This window comes from Culex quinquefasciatus, chromosome 2 (assembly GCF_015732765.1).
Source record: "Culex quinquefasciatus strain JHB chromosome 2, VPISU_Cqui_1.0_pri_paternal, whole genome shotgun sequence".
In the NCBI taxonomy this organism is placed as follows: Eukaryota; Metazoa; Arthropoda; class Insecta; order Diptera; family Culicidae; genus Culex; species Culex quinquefasciatus.
The window spans coordinates 48,169,871-48,190,605 of NC_051862.1; the positions used below are offsets into that span (position 1 = coordinate 48,169,871).

The window sequence follows — 20,735 nt, forward strand, 5'->3', positions numbered from 1 at the left end:
CCTCCTACAATTGTGGAACACCTGAATTTAACTGATATTTACACGAAAAAGTTATCAAACCGTGTATAAAACATCACTAAGTTTGAGTTTCATTGGTTTCAGAGTGTGAAGTCATTATTTGGTAATAAATATGTACTCCTGGAGAGATCCAAAGTTTGTTTACATTCGTAAGAAAAAAGTGATCCGAATTTGTGGATTTCAAGGGTCAAAGTAATTCTTCAAAAACTTCATATAAAAGTCAAAATTTGCAGATGTTCGATACAGCATTCGAAAGATCGCAAGAAAAGCTTTCAAATGAAGGTAAAAACGAATCATTAAGTTCAATTATCGATTCGCTATGATTTTTTGAACATTGGACAATCTGGAAACCGTTCCGAATATGTGGGATGAATGTAGTTCATTTTTTTTAACAAGATCTAAGTTGGTGTTTCATTTATTCTGTCTGTCGAATGCTTTGGTATTCTTTTTTCTCGAAAAGGGTTATTTTTTTTGTACCAAATAAATTCTTTTTTGAGGGTAAAAAAATCAGCAACGTAAAACAAATAAATTAAAAGTATTTTTTTACTAACGATTTTTTTTTATTAAAACAAGCATTTCAAATAAAATTTCTTTCATTTGAAAAAAAAAATGATTTTGAAAGGAGGGGTGACACAAATACAATAAAATAAATATATATATAAATTAAAATATAATACCCTTTAACATGATGATTTTTTAAATCAAGACTTTTACAGCTTTTTGATTTATATCGTTTTTATATTTACGTAATCAAATTTACTATCCTGGTTTCTACCACACTGAAAAAAATATTCTATTTTCAGTTATAAGCAATGTAATGCTGTCAAAGGCAAACTTATGGGAAATTGGACGAGCTTTCCGGTAAACATATTTACGAGAATGAAAAACCAAGTCTGTCTTATATAAATAGCCAAAAACCACCAAAAATGACGTTTTTTCAACATTTTTATTCATAAAACCGCTGTATCTTCCCAAGGATTGGACATAGGACAATGGTCAATATGGAGACTTTTATGTAAAATTGTCTGGAAAATCGATTCCCATTACCGGTTTTTAAAAATTTTGACGTATAGACCACTTTTCAAAAAAACAGTTTTAGTAAATGATTTTGGTATTTTTTTAGGAGAGACATACCATCCTGCACTTTTCGTCAGTCTTTTGATAACATCTTAGGTTTTTTCCTCAAAAATTTTGAACGAAAAAAAATCGTGACATCACCTTTAAATTTAAGTTTTAGACTTAAAAATCGAAAAATCTCATAGATGTGGCGTGTATTTTTGTTTCAGTGTATTTTTTTCAGAAAGCCCGTCCAATTTCCTACAAGTTTGTCTTTGACCACTTTTTGATACGACGCAACGGCTTCGAGATACAGTAATTTTTAAATTACAGAATACAAAAATATTTAAATACCTTACGCCCTTCTCAAATGTTATTCTCGAGTACCATTTGCTCCATATGCACAAAAATGGCTTATATAGGTCTAGGATAACATGTCTCATTGAGTTTCATTGAAATCTGAGAGGGTCGGGTACAAAAGTATCAGAAAAATCCTGATTTGAGCTGGAATTGCTCTCACTTAAAATAATTTAAAAAAATCGAAAATTATTATATTGTTATTTCCGAAAATATCGACATTCGATGGTGAGAATTGGAGTTCCATTTCAAAATGTGTTGTTTTGATAATGGCTAAAATCCAATAAAAATGTGATGCAAATCTTGTTTCTTCAACTCAAGAACTCACCTGGCGTAATTTCAGTCGTCAATTTAACGTTTCCGCTTTCTTTTCCTCGATAAATCGAACCGATTCTCCTCTAAACAAATTAAGATCTCCAATAACTCACTCAACCTAGTTAGTTCAACGTAAAAACCAGTGCCAGTGTTGAAACATGACCCCGACTCTGTGAAAAAGAAGAAAAAAAAATCTCAACACGTGCTCCCACCCTGAAAATGAGCATTCCGGCCGTGGCCATCGAGTATCAGAGACTATCCCAGCGGGACGACGATCCGGACGACGACGACAGTGCCCAGGAGTCGAACGGAAGCGGAAGTGACGTCGAAGAGTGGAGCTACATTGGGGGAGGGGGAAGCCGGGGGCAGTTTAACCGGGAGTTGCAGGAAATCAACCTGGAGGCGGCCACCGGTCGGTCGGGCCGGCCCCGGAAGATGAAGGTGGAAATGTATGAGGTAAGTTGGGAGGAAGCTTTGATCGGGGAGACACTGTGAAAATCGTTCAATGTAAAGTTGAAATCAACGGAAACATTTTTCACTGTTACACAAGTTTTAATAACCTATTGTTATTCACCGGCAAATATATGCGAATTTATCAACTCTTGCGTTCAAAAGCTCGATGGTGGTAAGATAGCGCGAAAATTGCTTTTGAGGTTGCCCACATATGGGGAGGGGTTAATTGTTGTTTTGGTGCAGCTCGGGCCAGGGCAGTAGTGTGGCCTTGGCAGGGAAAATTTGAAGAGGGCGGCGGGGAGTGTGCTAGAATGTGCGCTCAATTAATTTGCATCTATTTACCGGCGGTAAGGTGAGTGGAAGACGCCCCATAGCGAGCTACTAGACCGTGCAAAGAACGGGGTGTTCTGGGGTTAAGAGGGTATAACTAATTAAAACAAAACATTCTTGCATATCTTTTCCACAGAGTAATCCAGAGGGAGCACTGGCTTTTAATTTATGGTTGCGTTACGCGGTACATCGTGGTACATCGCCCCTTCAGCAAAATGTCGCTTGTCGTAACGCTCGGAGCAAACTGACGTTCAATGCGTTACATTTTTTGCACAGCGATCTAGTCGGCTAGATGACATTGTAAGGTTGTCAAAAATTTTCACATTCCCGATATCAACAAAGTTATTTTCTCTGATGACTCTTAAATATTGAATTGAATAAATTGATAACGAAAAAAATGGAGAAATGAAACAGAAGGCCAAAAAAATTTTCACGAAAACATTAACGAGATTTAAGTGTGAGATTATTTTTCTAACCTGTTACGGTGCACCATCCGATTGAAGTCAAATATCTACTTGTGACCGAAGCGTGTGCAACACAGCAAATTTTACGTGGCTTGTTATCAAAATCGGCAAATACTGGGATTTACTTGATAGTTTCTTGCCGAGCCGAAACAGCGTTTATAGCTGAAAGGCTCGTTAATTAGGACAACTAACTAACTGATAATTTCAGCAATTTTTGGCGAATAACGTCAAGGGAACAACAAAGATATGGATGTGTTGAAACAATTAATTTTGGAGGTACATTACGTTTTGTTGTTTTCATCTTTGTCTAACTTTCCTCATTTCTGTGATTAGAGACATTGTTAGTTTTATTGATGGAAGTGACGACTAAATGCAATGCTGAAGAAACAAGTATTGTTTTTCATGTGTATTTTTGTCATTCCAATTGAAATGTTTTGTCACAATAAGACCGAAATTGATCTACGAGCACTCGAGACTCAGCTATTAATTCATCCCCATTAATTTGAGCTAACGAAGTGACTCCAGGAATTCCCAAATACCGACAGCATTCTTCTTTTCTACAAACAATTCAAACTGCAAACAAAGTTCAAGATTTTTCTCCTGATTCTAAATTGATTATTTTTATAAATTTTGAAAAGAGGAACTCACATTTCCAACAACCAATGCTATTCAAAGCTTTGCACTTGTCAAAACAAAGTCAAGTAGAAAAAACCGGAGTTTACTATGATGAAAAATTTTCTTAACCAGGCTGGTAACGCTCAAACATAACGCCACTAGCTGCTATGATTCCAAAGGGTAAACCCGTAACGGAGCCAAACATTTGAATGACTTTTGTTCGGACTGCTCCCTCTGGATTACTCTGTGTCTTTTCTGTTGTAATATAAGATTATGAGATTTTTTCAAGTTTTTTTTTTTAAAGATTTTATCATATTTTTGATTTTGTTTTTTTTTTGCTCAACACACTTTGAAAACAGTTTTTATTAATTTGAAAATTTACTGCAACAATCGATTCCTTCTCCAATTTTCCTCATAACTAATTCCTGCATTAACGTTTTATGATCTGACAGTGCGTGGCCGAATGGTTACGCTGTCCGCTTTGTAAGCGGATGATTCTGGGTTCGATTCCCATCTGCTGCAACCTTCCATCGGATGAGGAAGTAAAATGTCGGTCCCGGCTTGGTTGTTAGGCCGTTAAGTCATTCCAGGTGTAGAAGTTGTCTCCATGCCATAAGTACAAACAACACACCAAACCAAGCCTACTCCGGTGGAATCGCTGGCGGCGGTTGCACTATGGGGTATTTCCATATAAGCGAGCGGCCAAAAATATTTTTTTTGCTTTTTTGTGACTTTTTTGTGTTATTTGTACTTAGTATAATGAAAACAAATGAATTTTGATATTTTTCCAGAAAATAAGTTTAATTTTCGATTTTTTCATATATTTGAGGCCACATGCATTAATGTGGTGAATTTTAATATTCTTGCTCTGTCTATTTGATGCACGGAATGGCGGTTTATGCTATGTTAAAGTTTCTGATTTACGTTCAATCTCCTCCCCTTCTTCTTGAGTTAAAATCCACCTCTCTTTGAAGACCCCCTCCCCCAACCAAAATTTGATTTTTGCGGTGTTTTAGAATTTTAGACGGTTTATTTTATGGAACATTGTATGGATTCTCGTCCACGTTTTTTGTTGATCCACTTGCAAATTCACGTTTTCCACGATAAATTCTTCTAAATCAAAATCACTATGTAACCGATTGTCGTTAGATTACCTAAAATATGAACTTCTTCTATGGGCTTTTGTATACCTCGTTTTGAAGCTACAGAACAACATGCGTAGTTTTTCCCTGAGTTGATCATGTGACGGTTCTGCAATGTTGTAATTCTTACAAATATACTCGAAAGTAGTTCTCACGTTTTCGAAATAGTGCTTCGTTATATCGTACAGGGACACTACGGTATTATTATCCATACTTTCAAAAGAACACAACAACGAACTGATATGAATATTCGACGAATCGTTTCTGTAAAATACTTAGAATAGGAATTTCTAATTTTATTAAACGTACCTAAGTACCAACAAAGTCATGAATATCAAACCATTTTCAAAACATACATAGCAGGTACGTCATTTCTGCTTCCGCAGGTAAATAATGTGATTTTAACCAAGCGTATACGCGAAATCATTAATTTTCATGTATGAATCAAAATGTTCAAAATGGCATAACTCAAAAAGTGCACATAAGTGCACTTTGAAATTTGGAGACAAGTTAGGACATGGTTCAAATTTTAAGCTACAAATTTTTCAGACCGCACAAATGCACACAAAAAAAGTACTCCATTAGCAAAGTTGAAAAAAACTAAATTTTGAATAAAAATCCATCTTTTTTGATTTTTATTAGTTTTTTTAGCCTGTAAAAGTGTGTTTTGTAAAATGTTATTAAAAAGTTGAATCAATTACTTTTCTGAATATATATAATGATGCAGGAAAAAATACATAAACAGCTACACAATACAACTATGAAAAATAATCATTGTTTTTTGTCAAAAAACATGTTTTTTCTTACCATTTTCGCCTTTGAAGGTCTGCAATTCAGTGAATTTTGAACCTACAACTTTCAAACTCTGGATTTTTCTTAGTTAGAATGTTTATTTTCGAAAAAAAATACCAAACAAATAATTAGAGCATGTCGGTTTTTCGATTTATGGCCGCCTGAAACCCCATAGTGGGTTGGACTCGCAATCCGAAGGTCGTCAGTTCAAACACTGGGGTGGAAGGTTCCTTGGAGTAGAAAGAGGTTTGGGTGCTCTCCCCATTCAAGCCTTCGGACTCCTTAGTTCGAGCAGAAACTTGCAATAGAGACCACAAAATGTGGATGTGGATGGTTTGATTTTTTTTTTATCTGAGATTTCAGATTTATCGCAGCATGTAAATTGCGATTTTCAAAATTTTCGCAAAAGATGTTATATTTTGGACGGTGCCAAAAATAAGGGGGCTATCAGATTTGGATGATAATCGCGATATTTGCTTGTTTTGATGGAAACAACATTCTCTCCAAATTTGATCTTAACCATATAAAGTTGATTACGAGCGTTGACATTTTTTATATGTTAAAGCTTGATTTTTCTAGAAACATTGAGTAGATTAACGGGTGACAGGTACCACAGAATTGTATTGATGGAATTAGTTGCAATTTGAAATAACTTACCTTTTTGGAGATAACACTTTTCCTATGTTGAATATTTGAGCCTTTTGAAATGTTATGCCTGATTTTGGAATTTTGATGGTATTTGTTTTCGAAAGTTTGAAAAATTTAAAAAAAAAATAAACAAATTACACTTAAAATCAGACCAAAAAATCAAGGAGTCTTCGAAAACACTAGAAAAATATTTTTAACAATTTAAATACATTGCAATTGTACACATCGGTAAATATTTTTCATATTTGTATGATCCAAAAATTACAATGTTGGTAAATTGTCTTTTCTACATACATTCTAAATTTTCTGAGCTTGACATACAAGGAGAATAGCAGATTAAAAAAAATTAAATTATTTTTTCAATTGCCATAACCTAACCTAAAATTTACTGTCAAATTGCGATAATTTGTCATATAGTTGTAATTTATCAAATAAAAAAATGGTTTTAAAAAAGATGAGTTGGAACTTTAAAATCATATTCATTAATTTTAATTTTTAATTAATTTTAAATAGTTTTCAAAAACCATTTAGGCCGTTGCAAATATTTTTCAAAGTGTTAGTCCCCCCCCCCCCTTGAAAATTTGTCTAGAAAATCAGGGGGCATAACAATATTTTTAGCAAAATACTTGAAAATTTCAATGGAAATAGAACTCTAATCAACTGAGAACAGTAGAACAGTCTAAAATGCCCTATTCTGCATTGATAATCATATTTTGCATTTTTGGGCTCGTTTAAAAATATTTTGAACTTTTATGGAATTCCAATTTACATCACCGCCAAATTTTTTTTCTCTCGCAGAAGTAAATTTTTTGTCAATTCTAAAAAAAATGGAAACTCACTAATTTTTTTTCAACTTTTTGAGATTTATTTTAATCAACTTGAGGTTAACGGTCCAAACAAAACAACAAAACTTTTTTTTGTCTTTGTCTTTCTTGCGTTCACTTCGAGTAATCCAGTCCGGATTCGATTTTCAATTTGATTTGGAAACTTCTTGACAGTTTGAAAAAAAAAACTGTAAACTGTTAGTCTGACAGTAAAACACGATTTCAAATATTTATTAGAGATTTCCTTTTTTCCCAGTTATGTTATGGAGACAATTCATTTGGAATAAAATGAAGTTTTGCTAGTGAAATTCAAAATTTTATAAAGATAGAAAATGATATTATCCGTTTATTACAATATATTTGGCTGCAAATATTTAAAATGTACTTAAATAACACTTTTGCTGGCAAACTAAAATAATCACATACCGTCAACAGGGGTGACATTGCACTGAACAAAAATATACATTGTTGTTCTATTTTTTGTAACTAACAATTTATGAACATTTAGTTACATTGATTTTATTGTTTTATTGGTTCAAATGCCATTTAAACTTTTTTACCCCCCGTTCCCCCATCTTGCATCTAATGTATGCAAAAGCACCCATGTGTTCTTCAGCACCAATTTTGCGTGGCAGGTATGTAACTTTAAGGGGGCTCCAATCGATGTTAACGGTCTATTGTTGGTGCTTGTAGAACTTGCCGGTCGTTTAGCATAATGGCGGTAATCAATTACAAGTTAACTTTGACAGCAGCAACAGCGGGCACAACGTGTGTGTGGCTAAACTTGTGAGCGATAGCCGCCAATTCAAGCTTAAATCGTTTAATTAACTTTGGTGTAACGATTAGAGTTGAAGAAAAAACACCACGAAACTCTTCACCGAGAAACATTGTCGACGTTGTGTAAGGTTTTTGCTGTAGGGTTTGGAGCAAATTATTTCCCACCAGTGGGGGTGGGAAAATTTCCCTATTTGTAGCTTGGAAAAGTGAAACAATGTGGATTTGAAATTCATGCTGTCTACGTGATTGCTGGGAAAATGGGTGTGGATTGGACCCATTTTCTCAAGAAATGTTGTGGTAATGATTCATGATCTAGTTTTAAATTTTTCTCAGCTTTTGACAGGAACAAAATGACTTAGAGGGTCCTCAACAAGCTTTTGAAAAAATTATAATCAGATTTATTCCGCCCCATAAAATCCAATTTGAGCTACCAAAGTGGAAAGCCGGTGAAAACAACAAATTGAATTTCCCTAAGCTTTTCCAATGTCCATTGCTGCTATGATTTTCCTTGAAAAAAATATATGCCATTATCATATTACGAACAGAACTGGTAAGTGCGACCGTGCCTCCGGCCGTGCAAAAAAAAAAAGAAGCCCGGCCACTGCTGACACATAGCGAGATAGAGGGAGAGAAATCAAATTGTTTTTATGTTGATATCCGACACCGGCCACGCGGCTCAAATTATCAAGTGAGGTTGCACGTTGCAAGGTACAGGTTGGCAGAGAGAGTCCAGATTGGTAAGCAACAGGTTTCTGTTATTTTATTGCTTTAATGTGTTTGATTCTACTTTGAATATATTTATATTTCAAGAATTTTTTTTAAAAGGTCCAATAAACCAAATTTTCAGATTTTGCTTTTTGGGTGTTTTTAATACCCCTAACTCAAGGCGGTTTCAAAACACCCAAAAAGCAAAAACTGGAAATTTGGTTTATTGGACTTTTTCAAAAAAAAAAAAAACTCCAGATGTGTTTTATTTAGCTGAGCCTGATTTATTTCTTCTTTAATATAAAAGAAAATATTTACAAAGGACTGCCTTCGATTTTTTTTAAATCACACAGAAATCTTAACTCTCATCATCATTGATACGATTATGTGTCAGTTATGTGAGTTGGGAAAGCCCTCTAGTTGAGATTAGTTTTTTTTGTTTCTTCCGTGTATTTAATTGCGCGCGTAATTCAATCCTCTCTCAAACGAAAGAGCATCGTGAGAAACCGGTGACGGTCAGTGTGAGCCGTTGCTCGCGTTAATCTCAGCAGCAGCATGTTTGGAGAGCAAAAGTGAACGCAAGAGAGCAAGATTTCTCTCGCAAGTTTGTTCACTAGTGACTTCAGTTTAAGGTGCGTTCACACTGAGTCGTACTGGAAGTAGTACATGATCAACAAATTTAAAAGCGAATAATATTGTCATAACAATTCATCAATGATTCAATTCAATTGCATAACCCTATTTTTGCGTATGATTCAGGTATGAATTGCAAGGTTGTTCATGATAACCTTATCGTGGTTCGATATTATTTATGTTATCGTTATCGTTATCGAATTACGATTATTTCAACGGCGGTAACCTACGATAACTCATTTGAAAAATCTTGTTCAGACTATGAAAGCTGTTGCCGATTTTTTTAAAGAAATTATATACACTCAACTCCCGGTTGTTGGTCACTTTTTCGTTTGACAATGTTTAGTTTGTATCCCGTTGGTTTGATAAAGTCAAACTGACTGTCACTTTTTACACGAGACTCTCATTTACTATCCAATCAACCATTTGCCAGTATGTATTAGCTCTGTGTAAAGAGGGTGTCAAACTAAAAAGTGAAAAAAGTTCTTTTGACAACAATTGGTGTCAAACCATTGGGGTTTCAGTGTACTTTAAAACAGGAACGAGCTCGACTACCGTAAACATTTGTAATCATAGCTCGGGAATTCAGCAACCAAATTCAACCAAACTTCAGGACAACGCGCAGAAAGGTCAACCAAACGAAGCGTGTTTGATATTGTTTACATTGCGTGCTCTCGTTTTTGTTTATTCAAGGTCAAACATTGAAACGCGTTTTTCTCGGAACGTCAAAAAGCGACAAACGACAAGATAGCATACAAAAGCAGTTCTCTCAGATTTCGGTCATTCGATTTTATTTGTATTTTTTTTTATCTGACTGAAACTTTTTTGGTGCCTTCAGAATGCCCAAAGAAGCCATTTTGCATAATTAGTTTGTCCATACCTATAATTTTCCATACAAATTTGGCAGCTGTCCATACAAAAATGATGCATGAAAATTTAAAAAACTGTATCTTTTCAAGGAATTTTTTGATCGATTTGGTGTCTTCGGAAAAGTAGTAGATATGGATACGGACTACACTGGAAAAAATGATACACGGTAAAAAAATTGGTGATTTTTTATTTAACTTTTTGTCACTAAAACTTGATTTGTAAAAAACATTCTTTTTATTTTTTTCATTTTCTGATATTTTTTAGAGGACATTCAATATTACGCCCTTTTAAAATGTAAGTCTTGGTTTAAAATTTTTGAAAATATTGTTTTCGAAAAGATCGAAAAAATTTACGAATGTTTCTTATTTTAACATTGTAAATCGGACCATTAGTTTCTGAGATATCAACATTAGAAAATGGTGGGTTGTTTCGGTGAGACTTAGAAAACATCAAATTTCCTGTTTTTAAACCTTTGCATCGCAATATCTCAGCAACTAACGGTCGTATCAAGAAAGTTCAAAAAAGCAAAATATAGAGAATTTTGTCAGCTTTTCAAAAATGAGTGAGGCAATCAAGAGTGGGCAAACATGTGCACTAATTTTTAAAAATGAAACACTGCGACTATTTATTTATATTTAATTTGAAAACGGTGCACTTTATCAAAATTTCACTAATTTACTTTTTGATTGCAAATTTGATTTTACATCGAAAGTAAAGTTGAAAAATTTTTGCGACCAATATTTAGCTTTTTTTTAAAAAATCAATATTGATTAAAAAATTCATGACTCGGTCAAAGATTTTTTGGTTTTCAAAAAGCTTTTTTTTCGAAAAATTGGCAATACTGCCAAATGATTTTTTACCACTACTATAGCTCAATAGATGGTTTTTTTGTCATTCAAAACATGGCCAAAAATGATATTTTATTTGGTTTATTTGGTCAAACCATTTTTTTTGGTAAAAGTCGATTGAAAAAAATATTTTTTAGAGTGTAACCATTTTTTTTCCTCAGATGTCCAAAACAATACATACAATGAATACAAAGAGACGAGTTTAGAGCGTCTAATTTTTCGTCCCGGGAATTCCCGGGATTTCCCGAAAAATAATATTTTCAAGCGGAAGTATACATTTTGCTTACTTTTTGGTCCCAATTTTTTGAAAATTAAAAAAAAAATAATGAGAGAACCTAACTTATTTTGTTCATTTTAATTTACTGTGCATATTGATTTTATATGAAAAATCAAGTTTATTTCACTTGTATTTCAGATAATATTTATTGTAAAACAATAATAGGATTTCATTCTTTTTTTAAATTTTTTTTCCAACTGGTAAGGTTTGTCTCAAGATTATTATTTTGTAAAACATGTACTGGGATAGACCACACAAGGTCCATGCACTTTTGTTGGAAAAAATATTTTTCAATAGTATTTGAAAAATAGTGGTGTTGAAAATTGTATTTTACTTTTTGGGGTGACTTCGTACAAAGTGTTTGTTGTTAAAATCAGATTTTAATTGTTCTAATTTTACACAAACCCTAAAGTTGTTTTTAGAAGTTTTAAAGAAGAAAAAAAATCAATGTGTAAATTTACTTAAATTAGTTTATAAGCTTTCAACAATATACATATAAATTTTAGGTGAAATTGATAAAAAGTCAAAATTTTGCTCAAAAAATTGATAAAAAGTCAAATTTTTTTTTTTGCTTTATGAGTCAACGTTAATCTTAAACATATTTCCTTGAAGTGGTAACAGAGACATATCTAAAAGCATGTTTATGGTTGAGAAGCATGGATTTTACTCACTGATTTAAAATTTGATTTAAAAAATAATGCTTCTCAACAAAAAAATCAAATGATTTTTTTTGATTTGGTAGGAGGAGAAAGACAGTATATAAAATTAGAAAATTTCAATATTTTTATAAAGTTGTATGATTTTTAAAAGCATTCAAGCCATTAATTGTCCCCACACTCATTTTGAACATTAAAGTTGCTGTTCTATAAATTTTTGTTGCAAAACATCAATCAGAAGCAGGATAAGATCAATTTTCGATAAATTTCAAATTTCCCGGGAATTCCTGGGATTTCCCGGGAAATTTGCTAAAAATTTCCCGTTTCCCGGGAGTGTTGTAACCCCGGGAAATTGGACGCTCTAGACGAGTTGTTTTCATTTTACATAATACTTTCCGATGACATCAAATTGATTAAAATATGTGTTTTAAAGATACAGATTTTTGAAGTATGGACAGCTGCCAAATTTGTATGAAAACTTGCTTAATGTTTTTAAAGGTATTCAATATGACTTGTAAATTCGAAATCTATTGAAAAATATTTAAAAGTAACAATTCAACCCACCGTGCACCCTCTGCCTGTCTGGCTGCTGCTACTAGCAAGCAACATCAGCAGCTACCACGCGGTCCACCAGAGTCTGAAGCTTTCCTGCCAGTCGGTCGTCGCTGGCTAGGCCGTTGCCACCTCAGTTTCAGTCTTCGTCTGGATACGATCGCGAACGGTCGCGCACGGTTTTGCGTTTGCTGGGTAACAATCTTCTCAGTCTGTCTCATTTCGTGTTGCAACAAAACCTGTTCTTGCTTGCTGCTGCTGCTGATGCAGTTCTCGACGTGCTTCTTCTGCTGCTCTTGCCTCGTGGAGTTTGTGGTTTTAGTGATTGTTTACGTGAAGAGGATTATTGGACAAAAAGCGTGTGTGCCTACTGCTGAAATTAGCCAAAGAGGATGTCTCATCCTCTGTGTGTAACATGATAGCTGTCGAGCCTGTATTCGATACCGGGAATACCTGTCCAACAGAAAGGCACTTGTGAAGCCTGCAGTGTCATATATGCGACATCATTTCAAGTGAAATTGAGCTCTTTCCCGATTCGATTAGTCGAGACTAATTGTGATCGTGATTTTCAGTGGAACAGAGCTACTGTAACGCCAACTGCTGCTTCTGGAACAGAACAATTGCTCACGCTTCCAGCTAACAGAGTACAACAACACCTGTAGCCTAGGTTTATTCGCCAGCAAACAGCCAGCAATTCAGAACCTAAAAGTGTGTGTTTGAAGAGCAATCACTGTGCTGCTGCTGGACATGCAGTGCATGCTAATCGAATGGCGAAACCGTTTGTTAAGGTTGGGCCCCGGTATATAGTGTCATCATTTGTCACTTCTGATCAAAAGAATGCAAACAGATCTACACTACAGAGCGCGCGCGCTGAATGATGGGCTGTTTGCGTGGTTGACAGGTTTTTAGTACACAACTGCGCGCTTGAGCTGAATAATGGATGAGCTGGCCGAACGAACCAGAGTTGCACAGTTTTTTGGGCTAAATTAGCACACTTTTGATGGGTGTGAATTGACTGCTGATGATGGGGACGATTATAGGGTTTTAAGCGATAGCCTAGATTATGCCGTGGTGGTCGCAGGGAGTAATAAAAGTTTAAATTTGGGTTAAATCAGTCTTGAATTGCAAAATACGTCATTAGAATAATTTCTACAGTTTTTTTTTCGAAAAATAGTTTTTTGCTGTTGTTTCTTTGAAATCATTTTGAGTATTTTTTTAAATTTAAACATTTTAAAATTTTTCCAAAAATAGAGTTAGCCTAAAAGCCTGGGCTAAAAGTATAAAGTAACAAAAAAATACTTACGTAGAAAAAGTATTCATTTATTATCGTCTTTCAAACCATATGAGGCATCCTTTGGGTTTTTACACTTTTAAATGCAAACTCTAGATTTAAAGGGAGACGTGTAACAATAAGAAAAAAAATCCCGGAATTCTTCAAAATTTTGAAGTTCTTAGACAGTAAACTTAATTTGTATGATGTATTTAGCATTTTGTGATACTTCTTGTTTGAAAGTGTTGAAAACTGTTGAGCAATTGAGTTTTTGTATTTTTTTTTCCTCCCTCCTGAATTTAACCTCCGCCAGAGTTGATGAACAAAACCTTGAAAATAAAATTGGTAATAGCCTTTAATGATTTTTTTGTTGGATTTTTAAATACAAGTATCCCTAGGTTTCTATTTTTTTGTGTTTAGTTTGATATTCATCGTATTGAAAATTATTTTTTTGCAATTCCGTCGTGAAACTACATAGTTTTCCTGCCAGTCTCGGACGACGAAACAGCCTACTTTTATGTACCAAAAACAACAGAATCGAATAGTAATCCTTTTCAAAACAAATGCTGAAAAGTTCTACTTTTTAGCACTAAAATGGATGCTGAAAAGTTGAACTTTTCAGCAATTGTTATAGGAAAAGTTGAACGTTTCAACATTGTATGATTTAAACTATTCATTGACGCAATGCATGAATATTTGTCCTATGATTCTGTTAAAAGGGTGTTTTTTTTGGAAATTTATCCAACTCTGCTGAAAAATCCTCTTTTGCAACTTGTTGTATAAACTACTTTTTTAAGACATTTGTTAAAAAAATCAAGAAGCGTTTTTTGTTCTTCTTTTTGCAATATTATAATTTGTCTGCTTTTTAATTTGGACTAGTACAAATTTCATTTAAAGTTTTTTGACCCTCAGCTTTGATCGAGGTTGAGAGGGATAGGGGCAAAGAAATTTAAAATTCTGATATAGCCTTAAATTTATTTTTAAATTAGCAAAATGCAAATGTGCAAGTTGCACATATTTTTAAAAGTTTTTGTCGGTTCGAAAATTCAGGGCACAAAACGTATTTTTGTTTCAAACTTTAAAATTTGAACATAGTTTCAGATGAAACCAGCTGAAAACAATGGAGCACCCGCAGTCGAGCAGTTTTTGACAGTTCGCTCCATAAGAAATACATTGTAGAAAAAAGCAAAAACTGCTCGAATGGAAGTGCTCCATTAGAAAATATTTTAAGTGTTTGTTTTTTCCGCAAAAAAATATTATGTTTAAAACTTAGAATTTTTAAAAACTAATGATTGCAAAACGACCCATCTTTCAATATTGGTCCGAAAAATTAGTGGGATTTTTTTCAATGGAAATAGAAATCTTATCAACTAAAAACAATCTAAAAAGCATTTTTCTGCATTAATAATTAAATTTAGTATGGTCCCGCTTAAAAATATTTTGAATTTTTTATGTTTCTATCTGTTTTTTTTGTCATCAAATGCCTAAAATTTTCTATTCAGTCTTTATTCTGAGTTTAAATGTAGTTGAAACAAAAAAAAATTAATCACAGCTCTAATTTCAGAGATTTTGTTTATTCTGGAGATTTTCTGTAAAATAATGATTTTGATAAATGTTTTTATTTTCGTGGCAAGCAATCCCACACAAATCGATGGTTTGGAAAGCGAAAAGGAAAGACTAAATTTAGGAATCTTTAAGAAATCAAACATTTTTTTTCAAGTTTAATACTAAATCTGATGGAATGAATGTTGTTTAGAAAATCCTTATTTATCAATCTATGTTTGCTTAACAAATGTATCAGTTAAATTTATTGTATTCAAATTGTTCTCTGAAAGTAATTCTGCTTAAAAAAAGAATATTTCCTGACTAAAATTGAGATGGGTTCATCCACCTTTCTCACCACTTTTTTTTCAAACAAACAAGTCAACATTTTTGAACGATTTTTCAAACAAAGAATGTTGATTTAACATCTTCGTTAATGTGATGTTTTTTCCCCTTCTCCGTTATAAATGCACATAAAAGCATCCCACAGGAAAATCATTATAAAAGAGGTTAGGATAAAGCTATCCCGCACGAGCCCAAGAAAATTATCTATGCATTTTTAAGCACCCCAGCAGCTCGACATACATACACTCAACAAGCTCCGGTGTAAATTACACCACTTGCAACTTACCTCACCGAGAGTTCCGATAGGTCTAACCAGCATCAACTGCAACCTTAACGGTGACCACCACCACCCTCTGGTTAGCACATCTCTGGCTTGGGGGTCGTCCATAAGCCACGTCATCACTTAGAATTATGTGACTTTCTGGTTTTAACACTCAAACGCTCGGGTAGTCATTTGACCCCTATTTTTTTTCTTAGAAATCCCATAACTTTTGATAGAATTGACCAATTTGGATGCTTTCGGTTGCAAAAGATCCAGATTTGTCTATATTTTGAACTGCCAGATGGGGGACAAATGTGGTCCATTTTTACCGGAGATATTCCGGATTCTGTTGGGGGTACCTCGGCCCTCCTATATGGGTATTTGGCCAATATAATAAAAACTTTTCAACAGAAAAATTTCGGAAATGATGCAAAACTACAAGGCATCATCCTAATACATCATCCTGCAAAAATAATTGACATGGTTAAGTCCTACGGGGCAGCGGAGCCGGTTCCAGTTGGGCAACAATTGACATCAGCTCAGTGAACCGTTTCCGGATAGAACCTGTTCCGGTGCCCGAAGGTCTTCAGCATGTCATGTATCTATGCAGGATGATGTTTTAGGATGATTCCTTGAAGTTTTGCATCATTTCCGATTTTATTCTGTTGAAAAGTTTTATTATATTGGCCAAATATCCATTTAGGAGGGCCGAGGTACCAACAGAATCCGGAATATCTCCGGTAAACATGGACCACATTTGTCCTCCGTCTGACAGTTGAAAATATAGACAAATCTGGATCTTTTGCACCCGGAAGCATCCAAATTGGTCAATTCTATCAAAAGTTATGAGATTTTTAAGAAAAAAAATAGGAGTCAAATGACTACCCGAGCGTTTGAGTGTTAATAACCAAATTTGATTGAACCAATTTATTCATAATAATTTCAAAGACGTAATCTATGAATATCACCTTTTATCAAGAGGCTCGTCAGTCCTAAAATGATGCATTTTACGACATTTTTTTTCCTTACAACGTGTGCGCCCTCGTCGCTCGCAAACGTTATGTAAAGATTTATGAAAATTTTAAATCTTGATGCTCCCCCCGAGGCACTTGACGAAGAACCGGTTTTGATGGATTCTCCATTCAGGCTGGCTGTTCAGACATGGAGAAGGGGGGCCTTTATTCGAGTTGATTTTTCCGCTGAAAGGACAGTTTAATGAAACGGGCAGCAACAGTTGGGGAAAATGATGAAAATCAGTGCAGCGATGGAGAAGGAGGATGGAATCTTCTTAATTCAGGATTCTTGGAAAAATGGCTTGCGCTGACACATTTTTCGATCAATGTTGGACCGTATTTTTTTTCTTGTTGTTGCTTGTAATGGACAAAAATGATTGATTCCCGGGCGAGGATGCTCAAAGGCAGCATCTTCGATTTGAGTTTAATTATGTTAATAACATTCCTTCGATTTTAATAGAGATTCCCATCACCTCCGTGTACGCACGAGTGCAAGCAGCAGTCAAGTGCTCAGCGCTCCATCGTTTTTTCGAAAATTTTCGCCGTAATTTACCGTGATTAGCCGCGAGTTTGCTCCAACAGCATGCCAAGGGCCGGCCGTGGCCGTGGCAGCTCGAGTGCGGCCTCGAAAAACCCGCGAAGTTCGTCTACCGGCCGTGTGCAAAAAGGTAAACAAACCAACGCCGCGTCGACCGCCATCGCGCCGGGGAGTGTGAGCGCCAAAGGATTCGACCCCAAGTTACTACACGCTAATTACCGCGTCCAGGATCGCAGCCCTATTAGGCTCCGTTCAGCTACTTCCGGCAATCCGTCGACCGATGGCGCTTCAACATCCGCCAACATTCCCACCAGTAACAAGTTCGCGAGGCTGAGTGACGAGGAAAGCAGCTACAACAACACCGACGGTAGCACTACCGACGACGACGACGACGATGGTCGTGCACGGAAAAAGTGCCGACGCCAAAAAAAGTAATTACTCCAAAGGAACGACGACCACCACCAATTTTTGTTTTGGACACGTTGGCGGACGATGTTGACCAGCAGCTGGAAGGCCTCGTGTACTGCCTCAAAATAGGTAAAGCGTCAGTGCAAGTGTTCACATTTGACCAAAAGAACTTCGACCTGGTTGTGGAGAAATTTAAGCGTAAAAACTTCAAATTCTACACATTTGACCCCGCGCAGAAGACCGCTGTAAAGATTGTCTTGCAGGGTACCAAGACCGCCCGACCTCCGTCCTCAAGGAGCACCTCTCGGGTGCCGGAATAACGCCGCGAGACATAAAAGTCCTCTCGCGGAAGACAACAGTCACAGGTACACACACACTGTACCTGTTGTACTTCGACCGCGGCACCGTCAAGATTCAAGACCTGCGGCGGACTAAGGCGTTGGACGGTTTTTGGGTAAACTGGCGGTTCTACTCCAAAATCCGACGGACGCAGCGCAATGTCACCGTTGCCAGAAATTCGGCCACGGCTCGCGGAACTGCAACCTCCAGCCCCGCTGCGTGAAGTGCGGTGAGTCACACCTCTCGGAGGTGTGCGCACTGCCACGAAAGGCGGACTTGGGGAAAACGCAGAACAAACCAAGCCGCGCGTAAAGTGCGCGAACTGCGGCGGTAACCATACCGGTAATTACCGCGGATGCGTCGCGCGCAAGTCCTACCTCGAGGAGCAGGAAAAGAGGAAGAAGAAAGCAGCAGCGTCCCACCTTCCTCAACGAAGTACGAGTGCAGCCGTTCCTGCAGCTGGCCAGCGTACGGTTCCAGCGAACAACCCAACGATCCCTCCTGGATGGGGGCGTTCGTTTGCCAGCGTGGTCGCGGCCGGTAGTGGCAATGCGGCCCAGCAAGAAGTCACCGGGGAAGATCTCTTTACCCTGCCGGAGTTCTTTGCTCTCGCGGGGGAGATGATGACGCGGTTTCGGAGCTGCCGTAACAAGGCGGAGCAATTTCTAGCCCTCGGGGAATTAATGATTAAGCACATCTATAAAGGATAAAAAAAACTGTGATCTAGTTTTAAGCTTTCTCTATTTCTATCCCCTTTTCCTAGCAAGTTTAGTAAGTTTTTTTTTAATTTTTCTTACTCTTGGTAACACCTTTATTTACAAGCAATAACTGTTCCAAAATGGATTATGATGTAACACACAGCTGAAAGGAACTCCAAAACTCTGTTGTGTACTTCAAAAGAACTTATTGTATCTTGATTATTCACCAATAAAACCGAATTTGAATTTGAATAATAGAGATTCTTCACAAAGTTTTAATCTTGACTCATCAGCTATCGTTAAAATAATGTAATTTAAATGAAATCAGATTATTCCTCAAAATACCAAGCATTCACCTCAACCAAGGGTAACTGAATTATCCAGCAATGTATCAACATTAGAGTTGAATTGAAAATTAGCTATTAGTTTTGCACTTTTCGCTTTAACCGCGAGATTGTTGCAAGCAAAAAGCTCGAGTCACAGAAAGAAGAAAAAAAAACAAGACCAGTGAGTAACTTTTTGCTTCAGTGACTCGTGAGTGGTTAATTAAAGTTCCATTTATTTAACCATAATGTGGTTTGCGTTTGCAAAAGTTTGGTTTTTCACCATTTGCAGGTAATATGTTATGATCCAAACTTCTATCGAGTGTTCTTGACTCCATTATGCTCAGTCTTGGTTGTTTGCTTGTTTATTTGTTTTTGATGTTTTTGAAAGTTATATAAAGCAAAAAGGCATCCCTCCGATTTGAAAATCAATTCTCCAATGCTCCAAATTGACATCATTGCCCTACAAATGTTTGACCAACAATCACACATCGAATTTCGATGTAACGTTGGAGGGAAACCAGTTTTTACTAGCAGACACATTTTTTTCTCCGTCTTTGAGGTTTTGGTTTGTTTTGACGCAACGTTGGCTGCACTGAAGAGATTAAGTTTAGTGTTTTTTGTGCGAATATTAGCTGGAATTTATTTTTTTGCCAGCATTGATCGATTGTTTTACTTACATAATGTATGTTTTTTAAGACGTTGGAAGTTCAATAAGATGAAATTTTTGTTTTTATACGTTGTAGATTTATGGTAAATTAAAATTATTGCTTTTGAAGTTTTTCTTTGGTTGAAAAAAAAAAGAAAATCGGGAATAAATTGTTGAGTCCAATGTTAAATCAAAATCGAATACTTCTAGTATCACTCACCTGGCTTTACCTGGCTGGTTGTGATCGACTCAAAGTGACCTTAACTTGATTTTATTGGATTCATTTTGGAAGATTTGTTTTGCATACTGGATCAACTTCAGAATTGGCTTTTTAAGGTTAGTGTGGTTTTCACACAGTTGAAATTTCGGTGATTATTTTGCACACATTCTTCTTATAGACTGTGTGAACTATCATCAAAATTGTAAAAGTTTGTTCTTTCAAGTAATGTAGAGAAATCTGAAAATTGTCCATTATTCAATGTAATAAAAGTCAATAAATCCTCATGTCCAATTGAAAATGTCGATTTTATAATTTTCTACTGTTTGCATTGATTTTAACAAAATGATTTATTTCTCTTTTTTTTCTTCTTTTTAATTACCGTAAACCAGGGTGACATTGATAGGATTTCAATTTATTTTTGGAATATTTTTCAGCTGGTAATGTTTTTCTCAAGATTACACACAAGGTTTATGTACCATGCACCATCTTTGAAAAAAAAAATCAATAGTGTTTGAAAAAAATAGTTACGTTAAAATGTCTTAGTTAGAAATCTCGGGTGACTTCGATAGTCACAAATTATCTTGTTAAAATCAGATTTAAGATGCTCAAACTTTACGTCAGATGTACCATCACTAGGTTAGCTAATATAGTTTTCAATGAAAAATCAATGTTTATGTTTAGTTAACTAAAGTTATAAGCTATTATTTAACAAAATACTATAAATTTTAGGTATTTTTTTTTAACAAATCAGAATTGTGCTTGACATTCGTTAAAACTAGTTTTTTTTAAATAAAAT

The 20,735-nt window shown here is 35.5% G+C and overlaps 1 protein-coding gene across 5 annotated transcripts in view; it reads left to right on the forward strand.

Annotated features, from left to right (window-relative positions):
• Positions 1 to 20,735, forward strand: part of LOC6045111 (venom dipeptidyl peptidase 4) — a 57,293-nt gene that overhangs the window by 10,500 nt on the left and 26,058 nt on the right. Inside the window, exon 2 of one of the 5 annotated variants that reach the window (XM_038252182.1) lies at positions 1,844 to 2,202. In XM_038252182.1, coding sequence (XP_038108110.1) covers positions 1,966 to 2,202 — 237 coding nt within the window. In that variant the 5' untranslated portion in view covers positions 1,844 to 1,965. Of the gene's footprint in view, positions 1 to 1,843; positions 2,203 to 12,403; positions 12,543 to 20,735 lie in introns of those variants that run through there. The other 4 variants (XM_038252183.1, XM_038252184.1, XM_038252185.1 and 1 more) reach the window with 4 other exon arrangements.